This window comes from Eretmochelys imbricata, chromosome 20 (genome assembly GCF_965152235.1).
Source record: "Eretmochelys imbricata isolate rEreImb1 chromosome 20, rEreImb1.hap1, whole genome shotgun sequence".
NCBI lineage: Eukaryota > Metazoa > Chordata > Testudines > Cheloniidae > Eretmochelys > Eretmochelys imbricata.
The window spans coordinates 10,110,079-10,128,669 of NC_135591.1; the positions used below are offsets into that span (position 1 = coordinate 10,110,079).

Below are 18,591 nucleotides of genomic sequence, written 5' to 3' on the forward strand. Positions count from 1 at the left end.
CTAGTTTAGAGGGCAAAGAGCCCACTATGGCATCACCAACCCTACTTCCTGCAGCACCCGAGCTCCCCTTGGTCACCCATCTGAGATCAGGCTATGCCTAGTACTGTTTACCTTGCAAGTTCAGAGCACATACTTAGCTCACTGCCTTCTTTTCTTATACTGCTAGCAACACAATTATTCATTTAAAAATAACTCCACAGACATGTCAGCTGCTGCATTGTCAACCGTGGAGTGGAACTGGGACGCACCGTCAAGCCACGTGGCTGCTCAGTTCAGCAACCCAGTGTGCTTACGAAGCGTTTGAAATGGGTCCGTGCCCAACTCACAGCTCCACACCCCTCAAGCTGGCGGGGATGTGCGATGCCCTGGATACCCAAACCCACAGCCACTTCCCAGACTTGCAGGTGACCCCGTCTTTAGAATGGGGGAAGGCACGCTGGCCAGTGGACAGAACAGCAGCCTGGAGTGAAATGGGCAGGATCCCCCTGCATTATATAACGCCAACTGCTCACTGGCTGGTAAATGTCAGGAGGGAAACCGAGCTGTTCTTTCGCTGTGTGCAGAATGAATACTGCAGTCCAAGCGCCTACCCTCTGCTCCCCCAGCTCAGAGAGTCTCTCCAGAGGCCCCTAGTGCCAGAACATGAGACAAGACTGGGGAGGACAAAGGAGGCAGCTGGCAGGGAAATGGAGCAAGGCTCAGAGGGAGAGGGAGGGAATGTCAGATGGAAGGCCGGGCGGATGAAGGAAGCAGGAGAAAACAGAAGCCTCTCCCAGAGAGAACTGGGCGTGAGATGTGCCCACTTCATGTCCTTGTGCCTCCCAACAGCACCGTGAAGCGGAGGGCATGCCACGGTACCTTTCATGGTGGGGGTCGTGCGGGGGACCTTCTTCCTCTGTCTGGGAGACATGGACAGACCCGGCTGCAAAGAGAGGGAAGGCCAGGTCACAACAGGATACTGCACGGCACGAGAGCAATCAGGGCCGGAGGCGCCGGTAGCTGCATTGGTAGCTTGCTGGGGAGTGGGGCTGGCATCCAGCAGGCACAGAACAGGGCACACCCCCCCCCCCCCCGCCACACACACCACAGCTCCCAGGGTGCTTTTGGTCAAGATGCAGCAATGCCTGCTGGGACCTGCCCACATTCTCATGTTCAGCCTCGGAGGGGGGCACAGGGAGAGGGGTGTGTGAGCAGTGAGGTCTCACCACCTGGATCCCAATGGAGCAATGACCGGCTGGTGTCCCTGCTATAGCTAAGGGGCCCCAGACATCGGCTGATTACAATAACTCAAGTGCAGCGCTGGTATCCCGTACGTCCCCCTCCTCCATCCCCAAGGGCACCCCCAGACGCCCCACAACCCACTGCACACAGAGGTCCTCATGCAGTCTCACTCCCCCTCATGCCCCTTTGGAAGAGCTTTGGTGAGGGAGCCTGTGGAGTGGCTAGCAGGGCTGGGGGCTGCCTGCAGTTAGGACTGGGGGCTGATGGGGGTACGTCCTGGGTGTGGCTCATTTCACCGTCACAGCTGGGACGTACGGGGGACTGGTTACAGATTTCATAGAAATCCTTCCTGGAGCTCAGGGAGAACCGAGATTCCTTCCTGACACCCGTGCACGCAGTCTGTCTGCTTCCACGACCCTCACCCACCCCCAGCCCCCACTTGCCCACCCCTCACCCCCAGAGAGCCTCTCCCACCCACCCCACATGCCCATTTCCCCACAGCTAGGCACGTGCACATTCACACACCACACGCAGACTCCCACACTTCCTTTACCCCTGCCCCTGCTCCCGCACACAGTCTCTCCTGCCTGCTAGCTCAGGTCTGGAGTCGCCCGGGGGAGCTGGGTCCTGGGAGCAGCCCAATGGCCTCTCCTCGTCTGCACTCCCTACGCCACTGTCCTCCAAGAATGGCAGCCTCGTGGCCCGCTGGGCCCAGGGATCAGGCTAGGCTGACCCGACTGACAGAACCGCTCTGCCCTGCTGCTCTGAGCTGACCAGGAACGTGAGACTCAGGCATGTTCCTGCTAGGAAATGCAAGGCATGCGGAGTCCTACCGTGCAGGGCTCCCCTGACGGGCGCCCATGTGCAGGACTGCCAGCCCCTTCCAAACCACCAGAGGAGGATCCGTGAGACAAGGAGGCACCTACCTTCAGCAATGGGTTGGGGAGCCGGTCCTCGTCAATTTCTGTGGGGCAGAGGAGGCACGTGGAAATGGGGAGAAAAAGAATGGGGGGTGGGGGAGAAAAGGAGCAACAGGTTAATAGAGAGAAGACTCCAGGAGCTGGTCACACCCAGGTGGATGCTCAGGGGCAGGTCCAGCCCTGGGGATCTTCAGCAGCTGCTTTATAACACATTGCATTCAAACCACTAACCCCCTCCCCGCTGACCGTACGAATCCTTTGCATTTCCATACTGTCCTCAGCTGGGGATCTCAAAATGCTGCAGAAATATGGATTAACTTCATCACAGCACCCCAGTGAGAGAGGGGGCAGGTCAGGGGGCTCAGCCCTGGTCTACAAAGGGGGAAACAACTGGGCTATTTGCTCAGACACTCTTCCTGCCCCATCAAGCAGCCAGAGGCTGGGCCCGACTGACCACGCCCCTCATGTGTCATTCCCACCACTGCAAAGTGGGTGCCAAACACCACCCAGTCAGCACGGGAGCACTTTTTGCCCACTTAGAATTATAGAATCGTAGAAGATTAGGGTTGGAAGAGCCCTCAGGAGATATCTAGTCCAACCCCCTGCTCAAGGCAGGACCAATCGGCAACTAAATCATCCCAGCCAGGGCTTTGTCAAGCCTGACCTTAAAAACCTCTAAGGAAGGAGATTCCACCACCTCCCTAGGTAACCCATTCCAGTGTTTCACCACCCTCCTAGTGAAATAGTGTTTCCTAATATCCAACCTAGACCTCCCCCACTGCAACTTGAGACCATTGCTCCAGGTTCTGTCGCCTGCCGCCACTGAGAACTGGGCGGGGCAGCAGCAGGTCAGTCCCTGGCCAGGAGTCTCACTTTATTGCTGGTGAAATGCATTGGCTCAGTCCCAGGGAGCATGCTGGCTCCTAGCGCCCAGCAATGGAGTCTCTGTGCCAGGGCACCACAGCCCATGCTGGTGTGGGACACATGGCACAGCAAACCTCACGCTGCCGGACTCACCCTGAAGCAGCTTCACCTGCTGACGATTTGCCGCAGTGTGGCTGAGATCGGGATCAGGCCCAGCCCGCTCACTTTGTTCCCAGGTTTCCCTGGAGAGGTGGGTTTTTCCTGTAGAGCCGAGTCCCTGCTGGGCAGCCTGGGTGAGTAGCCCCCTCTCCTCCCAGGCACAGGGGCAGGGTGGGGACAGGATGAGCCTCCCAGAGCATATGTGTGTGGGGGGGGGACCCTCTCTTTGCACAGAGTGCCTATGGAATGGGTGTATTTGTGGGTGGTCGTCTGTGTGGGGTGTATACAGAGTGTGTGGGGAGAGTGTCACTGAGTGTGGGGTAATCTGGCGGACTGCTCCCCTCTTTCTGGGATTCACTGTAACTCTCAGCCAGCCAGGATAACGGAAGGTTTATTGGACAATAGGAACACAGTCTAAAACAGAGCTTGGGGTACAACCAGGACCCCTCAGTCAAGTCCTTCTGGGGGGCAGGGAGCTTAGACTCCAGCCCTGGGGTCCCCTGCGTTCCACCACCCAGCACCAAACTGAAAACAACACACCCCCCCCCCCCCCCGCAGGCTCTCTCCTGCAGCCTTTGTCCAGTTTCCCGGGCAGAGGAGTTACCTCCCCCCTCCCCCTCCCCCTCCTGGCTCAGGTTACAGGCTCTCAGGTCTCCCATCCCCAGTGAAACTCCCCTGCCACGTTCCCAGGTCAACACTCCCCCCTCCCTGCTGGGTCACAGAGAGCACAGCACGGGAGGGTGTACATGTGTGAGATTCCATGGGTTCTCTGCCTGTGTCTCTCCACCTCCCACCAGGACTGAGCTGGGATGCTGTCGCCATGACAATTTCTGCTCCAACAGACTAAAAAAATCCCATGGTTTTAAAACACTTTCCCACTCAGCAATGGGTACCCATCCAGTAGCATCTCGGTTGCCTGGGAAACAAAACAGAGTGTTGCATTTACACTGGCTTCTGATCCAGGCAAGACGGTACAGCTTAGGGATGCAAGGTCAGGGAGCTGGGGGGAAATGGCTGGTGCCTTTCTCTGTGTGATTGATGAGAGGCTTTGGGTGCCTTCATGCAATCTAGCTGGGTGTGAGGCTACACCTACTGTTGTTCTGAGTAATAACAACACCTGGAGGGGTTTGCTGCTTGTCACTAGCAAAGCATTGTGTGAGACAGCCCAGGCTGGAGAGTTAAGGGGGCACAGTGATACTCCAGTTCCAGGTTGAACCCCAGGGAACCCCCCACCCCTGCCCCGCAACTTTGTGTCATCTGCAGACTTGATCAGTATGCTCTCTATAGCTACAACCAGGTCATTAATAAAGATGTTAAACAACACCAGACCCAGAACAGATCCTGTGGAACCCCACTTGAGACCTCCCTCTAATCTGACATCATAGTTACTCTTTGTTTGTGGTTGTTCGACTAATTATATATCCACTCAATGGTAGTTCTGTTGAGCCTGCATTTCTCCAGCTTACTTCTCAGAATGTCATGAGGGGCTTTGTCCAAAGCCTTGCTGAAGTCCAGGTGTGATCTATCAAACCAGTTACTCTGTCAAAGAAGGAAATCATGCTGGTTTGGCATGATTTGTTTTGGGTAAATCCATGCTGGCTGCTAGAGATTACCCCTTTTCAGAGTAACAGCTGTGTTAGTCTGTATTCGCAAAAAGAAAAGGAGTACTTGTGGCACCTTAGAGACTAACCAATTTATTTGAGCATGAGCTTTCGTGAGCTACAGCTCACTTCATCGGATGCATACCGTGGAAACTGCAGCAGACTTTATATACACACAGAGATCATAAAACAATACCTCCTCCCACCCCACTGTCCTGCTGGTAATAGCTTATCTAAAGTAATCATCAAGTTGGGCCATTTCCAGCACAAATCCAGGTTTTCTCATCCCCCCACCCCCATACACACACAAACTCACTCTCCTGCTGGCAATAGCTCATCCAAACTGTCTGACAGCCCCGCAACCTGAAGCAAATACTCACCAACAACCACATACCACACAACAGAACCACTAACCCAGGAACTTATCCTTGCAACAAAGCCCATTGCCAACTGTGCCCATATATCTATTCAGGAGACACCATCACAGGGCCTAATAACATCAGCCACACTATCAGAGGCTCGTTCACCTGCACATCTACCAATGTGATATATGCCATCATGTGCCAGCAATGCCCCTCTGCCATTTACATTGGTCAAACTGGACAGTCTCTACGTAAAAGAATAAATGGACACAGATCAGATGTCAAGAATTATAACATTCATAAACCAGTCGGAGAACACTTCAATCTGTCTGGTCACGCAATCACAGACATGAAGGTCGCTATCTTAAAACAAAAAAACTTCAAATCCAGACTCCAGCGAGAAACTGCTGAATTGGAATTCATTTGCAAATTGGATACTATTAATTTAGGCTTAAATAGAGACTGGGAGTGGCTAAGTCATTATGCAAGGTAGCCTATTTCCCCTTGTTTTTTCCTAACCTCCCCCCCCCCCCCCGGACGTTCTGGTTAAACTTGGATTTAAACTTGGAGAGTGGTCAGTTTGGTTGAGCTATTGCCAGCAGGAGAGTGAGTTTGTGTGTGTATGGGGGTGGGGGGGTGAGAAAACCTGGATTTGTGCTGGAAATGGCCCACCTTGATTATCATGCACATTGTAGGGAGAGTGGTCACTTTGGATGAGCTATTACCAGCAGGATAGTGAGTTTGTGTGTGGGTTTTTTGGAGGGGAGTGAGGGGGTGAGAGAACCTGGATTTGTGCAGGAAATGGCCCACCTTGATTATCATGCACATTGTGTAGAGAGTTGTCACTTTGGATGGGCTATTACCAGCAGGAGAGTGAGTTTGTGGGGGGGGTGGGGGGTGGAGGGTGAGAAAACCTGGATTTGTGCTGGAAATGGCCCAACTTGATGATCACTTTAGATAAGTTATTACCAGCAGGACAGTGGGGTGGGAGGAGGTATTGTTTTATGATCTCTGTGTGTATATAAAGTCTGCTGCAGTTTCCACGGTATGCATCCGATGAAGTGAGCTGTAGCTCACGAAAGCTCATGCTCAAATAAATTGGTTAGTCTCTAAGGTGCCACAAGTACTCCTTTTCTTTTAGAGATTACCCCTTCATCATCCAGGTATTTGCAAATTGAATGTTTTCTACATAGGGCCCTACCAAATTCACAGTCCATTTTGGTCAATTTCACAGTCATAGGATTTGAAAAATCATAAATGTCATGATTTAAACCTGAAATTTCAGAGTGTTATAATTGTAGGAGTCCTGACCCAAGAAGGAGTTGTGGGGTGGTCGCAAGGTTAATGTAAGGGGGTCGCGGTGCTGCTACCCTTACGTCTGCGCTGCTGCTGGCCCCGGGGCGCTCCCTTCAGAGCTGGGCAGCTGGAGAGCGATGGCTGCTGGCCAGGAGCCCAGCTCTGAAGGCAGAGCCGCCGCCAGCAGCAACGCAGAGGGATGGTATAGCACGGTATTGCCACCCTCACTTCTGCACTGCTGGCCCCGGGGCGCTCCCTTCAGAGCTGGGCACCTGGCCAACAACCGGATCTCTCCAGCCACCCAGCTCTGAAAGACAGCGCATAGATAAGGGGGGCAATACCACAATCCCCCTAAAATAACCTTGCAACCCCCCTGCAATTGCCTTTTGAGTCAGGCCCCCCCAGTTTGAGAAATGCTGGTCTCCCCCGTGAAATCTGTATAGTATAGGATAAAAGCACACAAAAGACCAGATTTCACCAGGGGAGACCAGATTTCACGGTCCGTGATGCATTTTTCATGGCTGTAAATTGGTAGGACTTTATTTATACATTGCTGTAGTAGCTTCCCAGGTAAAATGTCAGACTGACTGGTCTATAGTTCCCTGGTTCCTCCTTTCCCCCCTTTTAAAGATGGGCCCTAGGTTAGCCCTTCTCCAGTCATCCGGGACCTCTCCTGTCATCCATGAGTTTGTAAATATTATTGCCAGTGGCTTCAGCTAATTCCTTCAGTACCCTGGGCTGAATAGCATCTGGCCCCGCTGATTTGAATTCCTTCAAACTAGTCAGAAGATCTCGGATTTGTTCTTTCCTTATCCTGATCTGCACCCCTTCCTCTTTATTGTCCATGGTAACTTTGTTAGTTGTTTGGTCGCATGTTACTTGGGCACTTGCCGAGAAGGCCATGTGAAATCACCCTCAATGAACTGTTGTTTGGAGCAGTGCTGGGGATTCTGGGATTAAGACAACTGAGTGCAGTCTGGGATGTAACAGCAAGTCCATTACTGTAACGGAATCCTAAACGGTATTATACTGTTCAGCCACTAGGCAGTGCTGTGTGTAACCTAACTTATTTAACCTAACCTCAGCCATACATCCCGGAGCATTGAATAGACTAATAGTGCACATATCTGGTTGTGTATCTTGCTCAGAAGGAAGCTCTGTGACCAGACCATGTCTGGTACAGGAGCATGACATGGCATCAGAAATAAACTAAGAACAGAAACAGAAGGGAAACAGCAACAAAAGTTGGAAACAGAAGGAACAAAGCAACAAAGCTTGCAGGATCTCATCAAAGTGCCACTCTTCAATGCCCCAGAGAACTTCAGCTTTGACAGACCTTCAGAATGGACAGACTGAACACAAGATTTTGCAAGATTTTGCATTGCTGCCAAGTTCCACAGTGAACCTGAAGGTATTCAGGTATTTTCTTTGTTTATGCTATTGGGCAGCAGGCAAATCCTTTGACTTTACTGAAGACAGTCACAAAGATGACTATGAAATGTTCTGGCTATGTTTGATGCATATTTTATACCTCAGAGAAATGTGGTTTATGAAAGAGAATGTTTTCATCAGAGAAAATGCTGAATGTTTTATAAAAGCTCTCTCTTTTATAAAAGATCGGGTTAACACATCTTTCACAGAAGCTACAGACTTAACCCACATTAGCCATAATTGAACAGAGAGGCTGAGATAAACTGTATAGGCAGCCAACAAAATCCTACAGCTTGAAGATCCATTCCTTGCTCTTATGAGTTACAGATCAACACCAGTAGTGGCTACTGGATATAGTCCATCACAGCTCCTGATGGGAAGACAGCTCAGAACTATTGTTCCAACTTTGGAACAGAAACTATCTCGAAAGTGGCCAGACATGAAAACAGTAGCCAAATTGGAAAAAAGGCAAAAAGACCCTAAAAACACTTTTACAACAGCTGTCACTCAGAAAACAGCTGGGTCTAGAACCTGGTGACTGTGTTTGTGTCAAATTGGATGCAGAAAAAGGATGGATAGGTCCAGCTATTGTAAAGAAAAAGAATTCATCGCCCAGATCATATGTGATTGAGACCAACAGTGGAGAGTTCAACAGAAACCATCGACATATACAGTTTGTTCTTCAGAAAGATCAACAGAGCAAACCCTACAGATGGCGGATACAGAAGAAGAAAACACAAGGATTCCAAACTGAACATAGCCAATCATTGCAATTAATGGACAGCCAGATGAGCAAGCTGTTATGTGTTTGGGTCGTGTAATTAGAAAATCACTATGATTCAGAGGCATTTAACAGACTAATACGTGCTGAGCTTCAAAGATAGCGTGATAGCGTAAACTTTGTAAATGGCAGGAATGTAGAACTTAAAGGGGGAGATGTAATGGAATGCACAACCCATCCTGAAGGGCGACCCATCACTCTCACAAATCTTGGGAGACAGGCCAGTCCTTGCCTACAGACAGCCCCCCAACCTGAAGCAAATACTCACCAGCAATTACATACCACACAACAGAACCACTAACCCAGGAACCTATCCTTGCAACAAAGCCCGTTGCCAGCTGTGCCCACATATCTATTCAGGGAACACCATCACAGGGCCTAATAACATCAGCCACACTATCAGAGGCTCGTTCACCTGCACATCTACCAATGTGATATATGCCATCATGTGCAAGCAATGCCCCTCTGCCATGTACATTGGTTAAACTGGACAGTCTCTACGTAAAAGAATAAATGGACACAAATCAGATGTCAAGAATTATAACATTCATAAACCAGTCGGAGAACACTTCAATCTCTCTGGTCACGCGATTACAGACATGAAAGTTGCGATATTACAACAGAAAAACTTCAAATCCAGACTCCAGTGAGAGACTGCTGAATTGGAATTCATTTGCAAATTGGATACAATTAACTTAGGCTTGAATAGAGACTGGGAGTGGCTAAGTCATTATGCAAGGTAACCTATTTCCCCTTGTTTTCTCCTACTTCCCCCCCCTCCCCCCCAGGTGTTCTTGTTAAACCCTGGATTTGTGCTGGAAATGGCCCACCTTGATTATCATACACATTGTAAGGAGAGTGATCACTTTAGATAAGCTATTACCAGCAGGAGAGTGGGATGGGGGGGGGGAAGAAAATCTTTTGAAGTGATAAACACCCATTTTTTCATGGTCTGTGTGTATAAAAACATCCTCACTGTATTTTCCACTTTAATTATGCATTCGATGAAGTGAGCGGTAGCTCATGAAAGCTGATGCTCAAATAAATTGGTTAGTCTCTAAGGTGCCACAAGTCCTCCTTTTCTTTTTGCGAATACAGACTAATACGGCTGCTACTCTGAAACCTGTATTATACAGTTCAGCCACTAGGTGGCAATGTGTAACACATACCTTAGTTAAATTAACCTCTGTCATACCTGGCAAAGTATTAAAGGATCTTACAGTGCTCCCATCTAGTGTGTATCTTGCTCAGAAGGAAGCTCTGGGACCAACCCGTGTCTCTCCAGGAGCACGCCAATTGCCACACGTGTGCCTGCTGAGTGTGAAGGCACTGGTTTGTGCTAATAACCGTCAAGATAACGACAGTGAGGTAAAGTACAATGGATGTAACTCTCTCGTAAAGACAGGGCTTAGCCAGCCGCTATAGAGAACACAATTCCCTCAGCAGCAGCTAACCCGAATAAAACGGATGAGCCTACTCTCCATCAAAACGAGCCTCCATGATCCCATCATGCAGCACAGGTGAAGTGGAAAAAATAATTTCTTATTAATGTATTATTATTATTTGTTATTTAGATGTGGTCATGCCTAGAGGCCCCAATCTTGAATGCTATACGCAGGTCACAGTCTAAGTCTAGGATGAGACACAACCAACAGACAAGGGTTCTTGAGTGATCACTGTAATAAGAAGCTGTCACCTAAGATGGTCCCAGGCTCCCCCATTGACTCCCCAGGCTCCCCCATTGACACACCAAAAGAAGACCCAGTGCACATAGTTTCATAATAGGATGGTCCTGCTCCTTTTAAATGTCATTAGTAGGTTTCAGAGTCAACACCCATTGAGATGAATGGGGCGGTTCACTCCTCTTACAGCCACTGCTCCAGTCTGTACACACTCAAGTGAATATCATTGCATTTGTTACACTCGCTGATAACTGACTGCACTGGTGCTGTGCTCAGGTTGCATCAGCTGAGGATGTGGCCCTTAGTATATTTTTAATGAAAACTGAGATTCTGGAGAACAAGGAGGCAATCATCACAGAAAGAGACTGGCACAATGGTGGGTCACACAGCTCAATGCAAGAGTCCTGTGGATGCCACTCCCTCTCTCTACAGTTGTGTGGCAGGTTGCAAGGATGCCTGAGCCCTGCAGAACCCGTGAATTGGATCACGGAAGGCAGCAAGGGCCTGGTGTGGCTCTGGCTATGCTAAATCTCCCATCGTTAACATTTCGTTCCTGCTGTCACTTTCCATCTCTCTGAGACGGAGAGTTTACCCTGGCTGATGGAGCGTGTCTGCCAGCTCCTTTCATGGTAAGAGACAGAGCGTGGAGCCTTCTCCCTGCAATCTGGCTGCAGGGAGAATACCTGCATTGTGTTCATCAGAGGGTATCATGGCTGCAAAGGGGTTAGCAGGAAAGACAGACCAATTACAGCACAAATGAGCTTGGTCCACCTGCCAGCTCCTCTCAGCTCCATGCATTCAATTCATTTTTGTTTGCATAGACTTAATTTGTGCAGCTCTAGGAACCTCGCTGGCTCTGGCATTTTTTAATGGGCCGAACCAAACCCCCAGATCCAAATGCCACGGGCTTTTGGGATGTTTGAAACCTGGATCCAAATCAATGGCTCCAGCCCGAGTGAGGGACTTGGCATTTGAAAATCTGTCTGCCACTGGTCCCTAGCTGCTTTCCCTTCATCTGCAGGAGGCTCTGCTCAGCCCCTTGGAGAGTGAGGGAGTGAGTGGCTGCAGCATTGCAAGCTCATTCATATTTGATCGCCCAGGAGTGTTTTTAAAAGACTGCAGCCCTCTGTGGGTCTCAGCAGCGTGTCACAGCTCATTTGTCAGTGGAGTGGAGGGAGCTGGGGCCTTAGTCGGAACAGCAGCTAAATCCTGCCAGCAGTGCTGCTCCCAGAAAGAGGCGAGGCCTTTCCTGGCCCCTAGAGGCGCAGAGCAGAGCATTGCACTGGGAGGGATTGCAACCCAAATCCAAGCAACAGCTGCCATTTTAATGGAACGCATGAGTGTGAGAGCGACCCTGGCTGTTCTGCGATAGGAATTAGCAAGCAGTGACTCCTTCCCTAGAGCTGGGCACAAAAAGCAAGCCAAAGGGAGTCGTACTAGCTTGGCCTACAACAGAAAACACTCTCACCTGAACCAACTAACATGAAGGGAGACCAGCTAATGGTTTGCACGTATCAGAAGGCAGGAAGCTATCCAGCAGGGACAGGCCCAGGGAGGTGAGGAGGGGTGAGCGCTAGGAACGGTGGCACCAAGTTCTGAAAAGAAAAATCTAGGAGAGATAATTGGAAAATGGGCTTTTTGGGGGGCAGAAAATTTCAACTTTTTGGTGGGAAACAAAGTATTTCAATTTGGAAATGCCTCATGAGATCTGCAGTCTGAGTGCTCCAAACTCCCATTCCCCTCTGTAGGCCAGGCCCTGGTCAGACAGCAGCTCCCAGCTGGCGAGGGGAGGCAGTTGCATCATGAAGTCCTTGTGTATCTTGGGAGACATAGTCCAGCCCAGCTCATAGAGGAGAATGGGGAGATGAGGAAACAAACCACAACTCCCATGAGGCACTACAGCAGGCTCTCTGAATTGAAATATTTGTTTTCAGGTGTTTGTTTTTTTGACAAAAAATGTGGTTTCCCTCTGAAAGCAGACTCTTTGGTCTGCTATTATTTAGTCAAAAATCCAATTTTCCATCAAAAATAATTTGATGGAATTGACCAGCTGGAAAATTTATGGCAGGCATCCAGGAAACACTGTAACAATGCAATCTCTATAGAGCTGGATGAATAACAGATTTTTTCATTCACTGGCTGAACCAAAAAATCAGAATTTCTGTTTGGCTTGTGCTGATCCGAAACAGAAAATGTTCAGGTTTCTTTTGTTTTCGGGTGATTTTTCCTCTTTTGTTTTGCTTTTTAAATTACTCTAGCTACATTTTGAAACAGAACATCCTTTCGAAAGTAAAAGTCAAAATGTTTCATTTTGAAAGTGTAAAAAGTTTCAATTTAAAAAAAAATATTTTTTTTAACAGCAGAAATTATTTGCTGAATTCCGCCTGAATTCATGAATAGCTTCAGTCAACCTAAAACTGAATTTTTTGTTGAATAAACTATTGCAGGGGTGGCCAAAGTGTGACTGGGAGACGGGGGAGCTTGGGACCTCTGCCTTGCAGTGGGGTCCGGTGGTAAGGGTTTCTGCCCAGCAGGGAGTGGGGTCTCGGGGCTTCTGTGCAGAAGGGAGGGGAGTCTTGGGGCATCAGCCCTGCAGGATTCATCTACCAGGGCTAGGGGCTTCAGCAGGAGCAGGGCTGAAGCCCCAACCCATGGCTTCCAGAAGGTGCGCCCCAGCTCTTGAACTTCTGAAGATTGTAGTATGTACCTCGGCGGGCCAGTAAGTTTGGCTACCCCTGAACTATTGTCTGAAAAAGTTCACCCAGCTCTGGTTCTGTGTTGTTAGTGGGAGTCACCAGGTCATGCTATTACATACAGTCTTACAAGTTCTTTTCCCAGTGAGTGAGCAGCATCCAGCCTTCGAAGAAATGCTCTATTGTGGTTAGCTTTGCAATATAGTTTCTTTGGGGGAGCTGTTGCAAACCACTGAGAGTTTGCTCCTTGCCCGACTCTTTCTAGCTAGAACCAATTCAGGGGCAGGGTTACTCCATGGGCACCAGGAATTTAATAAATGTTTCTTTCCAGAAAGCAGCTTGGAGTGTCACTAATGAGCCTTTTGCTTGTTGGTCACTGCTTTGAATCCCAGTGTAGCTGGGCTTAGAACTAGCAAGTCAGTCACGCCAAAAGGCTCCAGAACAGCGTTTCAGACCAGCTCCCTGCTCCAGGACAGTGCTAGTCATTTCTCCTTCGGAGCGGGGAGCTGGGACTGGGGGCTCCGGCGCTCTTTTTTAGGACTCAAGCACTGTCTGAAATTTGTTCCCCTCCAGTTAGGCAGCCCTGACATGCAGTACTGGATTTACCGCCATGGTGCTGGGCCCACAGTCCAAAGGGGCCCTGGCCTGGCCTGCTCTTCTCTGCCCCCCGCTGTCTCCTGTGGGGGCAGAAGCTTGATGCTGCTGGCTCCTGTTGCAGCAGGACAGGCTCTGCCAGCAGCCAAGCTCCTCCCCTGCTTCTCCTAGCATGCTGCATTCCCTCCCCTCCCCGTCTCCCAGCCACCGATCAGCTGTTTGCCTGCAGGAGGGAGGGGGAAGAGCGGAGCCTCAGCATGCTGGCTGCTCCGGGGTGGGGTGGGGGTGGGGTGGGGGGGTGGGACCTTGGAGAAGGGGCTGGAATCGGGGCTACCCCCTCCAGCCCCTGCCGTGAGCACCCCCATGACCCCAGCCCACATCCCCAGTCCCAACTCCTGCACCCCCTCACACCTCCCCACCCCCTGCCCAACTTCTGCACCCCCCTCACACCTCCCCAGCCTCCGTCCTGACTCCTGCACCCCCCACACATACCCCACCCTGAGCACCAAACGGGAGCTCCTGCACCCCCCTCCCATTCCCACTTGCACCCCTCGCACCAAACAGGAGCTTCCCCAGGTAAGCGCTCCACACCCCAACCTCCTGCCCCAACCTTGAGCCCTAGCTCCTGGCCAGACCCCGCACTCCAACATTGTTTTACATTTTTTTGTATAAAGCGCTCTTATCCAAAGCTCTTTAGAATAGTTAGCTAACGGCACAAACAATATTTGGAAAGATCATTAAGTGTCCGTCGAGACCCTCTGCGATTTTTAAGTGGTCTGTGGAAAAATAAGTTAGACTACAAGAACAATCAAGGTACCTCACTTTATTTTCATTTACTTACTATTACTTATAGGAGGAGGATGAAGAAAAAAAGAATGAAAAACGGGGGCAGGGGGAGATAAGAGAGAATGTTCTTTTTGTTGGCGGGGTCCCAAGGAGGGGCCCCAAAAATGAAGCTGAGCACAGGGCCGGGGGGGCCCCACTAACTCTAAATCCACCACTGGCTGTCACGTCACCTGGGCTGGGGATACTGTGCCGACTGATCCCCCCAGTCTCCAACCTACCTGGGTAGCAGTACAACAGACATGGCCCTGCCCGCTAGCTCCTCTCCACTCCCTAGCCCACCCACCACTTGCTTCCCCCCCCCCACTGCTTAAAATTGATTGTTTGCCCCTTCCCCTCCGCTCAGGGTTTTCTGGCAGCCCTGTTGCCAGGTATCCAGTTTTAGACTGGAAACTCCAGTAGAAAACGGGACCTGAGTGTCCGGTTAGCAGTGCTGAGTGGAAACTAAAAGTCCGGTTATAGGAGTAACCACATTAGCCTCCTTTCCCTCCACTCCCAACACCCACCCCAGAGGGCTGGAAGAAAGCCTGTCCTGCTGCTGCAGGAGGGGGCAGCTCCGTGCAGAGAGAGACGAAGAGACTGGGCTAGAACCAGGTAGGTACCCGCTTTATGTGGGCAGGGGTGCGAGGGGGATCCTGTTTACACTGTCCCTAGCCCTGCTGCGCTTGCAGTTTACCCATGGCCCCTCCCTTGCTCCGGGAACCAACCCTAGCTCCCACCCCACTGTGCTTTTGCCCCCGGCCCCTTTTACAATCATTCCCCACAAATATGTTTGGCACTGGGCCCACAAAAAGTTAATCCGGCCCTGCTGACATGAAATGAGTTTGTCGAATCTCCATTCCAACTTCTACACTACCACCGTGCTGCATGGGAGACAGTGAACTGCTGGGGGCAGGGACTGTCCCACACCTGTCTGTACAGTGCCCTGTGTGACCGGACCCTGTTCTCAGCTGGCGCCTCTAATGAGAGCTCCAGCAGGAGGGGCCAAACCTGCCTTACTCGTGATGACTGTGGTAGAGTTGACAGCACCGTAACCATGGGGGGAGGTGCGGTGGGGGAAGTCCCTGGATCAAAACAAAACAAAATAAAATACATGATTTTGCAGACAGGCTCATGAGCTGTAAACTTAGAATATCAGGGTTGGAAGGGACCTCAGGAGATCATCTAGTCCAACCCTCTGCTCAAAGCAGGACCAAGCCCCAATTTTTTCCCCAGATCCCTAAACGGCCCCCTCAAGGATTAAGCTCACAACCCTGGGTTTAACAAACCAATGCTCAAACCACTGAGCTATCCCTCCATACAGCCACCACAACCATCTGACCACATGCAGGTCACAAAACGCCTTAACACAAGCCCCTTCCAAATCAGTGGCCTGGTATCAAAGATGCTGATCACCTTCCTCCCCCTCGAGTCAACAAGAACTGGGAAGTCGGAAGTAAGAACAATCAGGCCATGTATTTCAGAGCCTCAATATGGGATTCAGGACCAGACTGTGGGGTCCACATTGGAAATCGCTGTCGTTGGTCTCTGCAGTGCTGTCCAAGTCCTGCTGCTTTTTACCCACTTGCATGGCTCATGCCAACCTCTCTGCTAACTTGCTCCCCGTGTCTGGTGCACACAATCATCCCATGCCCAGAGGAAACACCCCCCAACCCCCCACCTGACAGGCCCTGGGCGCAGCCTGCATGGGCCAGGCGTGCGGCTGGGAGGGAAGCACAGAGAAAAACAGAACAGAAGAGCGAGGGAGAGAGCTGGAGAGAGAAGGAGGGAGAGGGAGAAGGTGACGAGGGAAGCTGGAAAGATTCAAGGAGGGGGAGGGTAGCACAGTAGCCAGCCACATCCCTGCCCCCCAACCCAGAGGCTGGGAGCCCCATGGCTGCTGTCAGAGTCTACACATCACGTTGCAGGTCAGATGCAGCCCTTGCAAGCAGAGGGAAGGCGGCCGCCTTGACATCTCCCTAGACAGACAGAGAGACAGACAAACAGATCCCAGGGACACGTAGTTCAGCCAGGCAGCTGCTGCCTGGTGCGGGGAGAAGCTGCCAAGGACTCCTGGGATGGGACAGCACAGGCCAGGCCTCTCCGATGCCAGAGGCAGCTGTTTCCAAGGGAGATGGAAGATGGATGGGGTGAGGCAGGGGGCTGAGCTCCCTGGGACTCTGTGACTGCTCCAGCCCTGGGAGCAGAGCAGGAAGCGCAGCCTGGACTGGAGCAAGGTGGCGCTGGTGGGGGTGGGGAAGCAGCCAGGAGGGAAAGTGAGGGGGAGATCCCCCTCTGATGAGGGAGCAAGTCTCCCCTCCCCCTGAGTCTGGGGGTATGCGCTGCGCGGCAGTACGAGAGCAGTGGTGCCTAAAAATTCACCACTGGCGCACGGCCAGAACCCAGGACTGCTCTTCGGGACGTCAGGCCCTTAACCATGATCCTTTGCCCAGGCCCACTGGCTGGCCAGGGGCTGCGCCCCCCATTAACGGGGAGCAGGTTTTGGAGCCGGTAGGGGAGGGAGTGGGGTTGGTGTGCCTGGAGAGGCCCCTGGCATAAGGGCCTGGACTCTGCAAGTTCCACCCAGACGCAGGGCCAGGCCTGAGAAAGGAAACCGTTTTCCCCGGGTCTCCGGAAGAGAGACTGATTCCTGCAAATCATCTGCTGGCTACAGGTCTCACCTGGGGATGACTGGTCGCTGCTCAGAACCAGGGTGGCGGGAGTTGGCCGGCGCCTCCGGATCTAGACAGAGAGAGGGGACAAAAATAATCTCTACATATCAGAGGAGACAAAGCAATACAATACGGCAGCACCCCAGAAACTGACCCAACACGTGGTGTCAGCCTGCCACTGCCCGGGTGCAGCAAGCTGCTTGCAGCTGGCCACTGCGTTGTCTCATCCATCAGAGGCACTGCTGTGCACAGCAGGCCTGATCCCACCCTCCCCCTATATCCAAGGCGAGGGCGGGGTGGGCAGCACATTGCTGAGAGCAGAGTTTGGCCTGGTGCTGCCTGTCTGTAGGTACTTACTGCACCCTAGCCATGTGTCTCTTGTACAACAGCTGCAGGTGGGCTGATATTTAGCACAGCATTAATTAGAGATGCCTCAAACCCCCAAATCTGCATCTGGGGGAGGATTTCATACAACCATAAAGTTGCAAGGAGGTGGGAGTTCGCTCTGGGATTCTGGTTCTGTATCACCTCCCAGCTGAGGATCCCAAAGCACCGTACAAATATAAATGACTCCTCCCCTGGGCAGGTAGAGAAAGAATGTTGTCACCACTTTATAGATGGGGAAACTGAGGCATGAGAGAGGCCCATGGTCACATATAAAATTGATGGCAAACATGAGTATAAAATCCAGGTCTCCTGTCTTGAACCACAAGCCCAGTCTCGCTCCTCCGTTAGTGTATCTAACATGGCAACATGCAGCAATATTGACTAGAGCTGTCCAAAAATTTCCATTAATATTTTTGGATGGAAAATGGCTTTTGGACCAAATAGAAATTTTCAAAAAATAATTTCCATTTCCATTGAAAATGGGTTTTTGTCAAAAATACAAAACCCCAAAAGCTGAGATATTTTGGTTTAAATCTGTTTTTTTTTTTCCAGTTTTTCACCAGAAACAAAACTGTTTTTCAAAGGAAAATTGCAGCAGAATGGCTAAACTTTTCACGGGGGGAAATGATTGCCCAACCAGCTCCGCTATTCCCTTATGTAACACGGGCTTTGTCTGTGTTTACAGAGCTGCAGGACTTACTGAAGAAACTACCTACACCCACGGGAGAGCTTCTCTCATCAGTGTAGGTACTCCACCTCCGTGAGAGGCGGGTTGCTATGTTGACAGGAGAAGCCCTTCTGTTGACTGCACTGTCTGCACCAGGAGCTAGGACAGTGTAACCGTGTCACTCAAGGCTCCTGACGGACACAATGATACCAACATATGCTTGTAGTGTAGACCAGGGCACAGACAATGAAGGACAACGTCTCTTTAAGAAAAAGCTGCAAAAAGTGACGAGGGAGCCATACATTATTTATAACTGATACAATCATTGCATCAGCCCGGGGCAGCAAGCTTGCAGATCCACTGGATTACTGAAATAATGAGGTAGTGGCGCCCAGTGGATAGTGCTGCACCTGGCCTGCTCAGTGACCTTGGGAAAGTC

General features: G+C 50.9%; 1 protein-coding gene across 1 annotated transcript in view; it reads right to left on the reverse strand.

The window, feature by feature from the left end:
* Nucleotides 1-18,591, reverse strand: part of PPP1R1A (protein phosphatase 1 regulatory inhibitor subunit 1A) — a 69,098-nt gene that overhangs the window by 11,681 nt on the left and 38,826 nt on the right. Inside the window, exons 2-4 of the mRNA XM_077839002.1 lie at nucleotides 17,108-17,168; nucleotides 2,148-2,185; nucleotides 859-922 (exon numbers count right to left, since the gene is read on the reverse strand). Coding sequence (XP_077695128.1) covers nucleotides 859-922; nucleotides 2,148-2,185; nucleotides 17,108-17,168 — 163 coding nt within the window. The remainder of the gene's footprint in view (nucleotides 1-858; nucleotides 923-2,147; nucleotides 2,186-17,107; nucleotides 17,169-18,591) is intronic.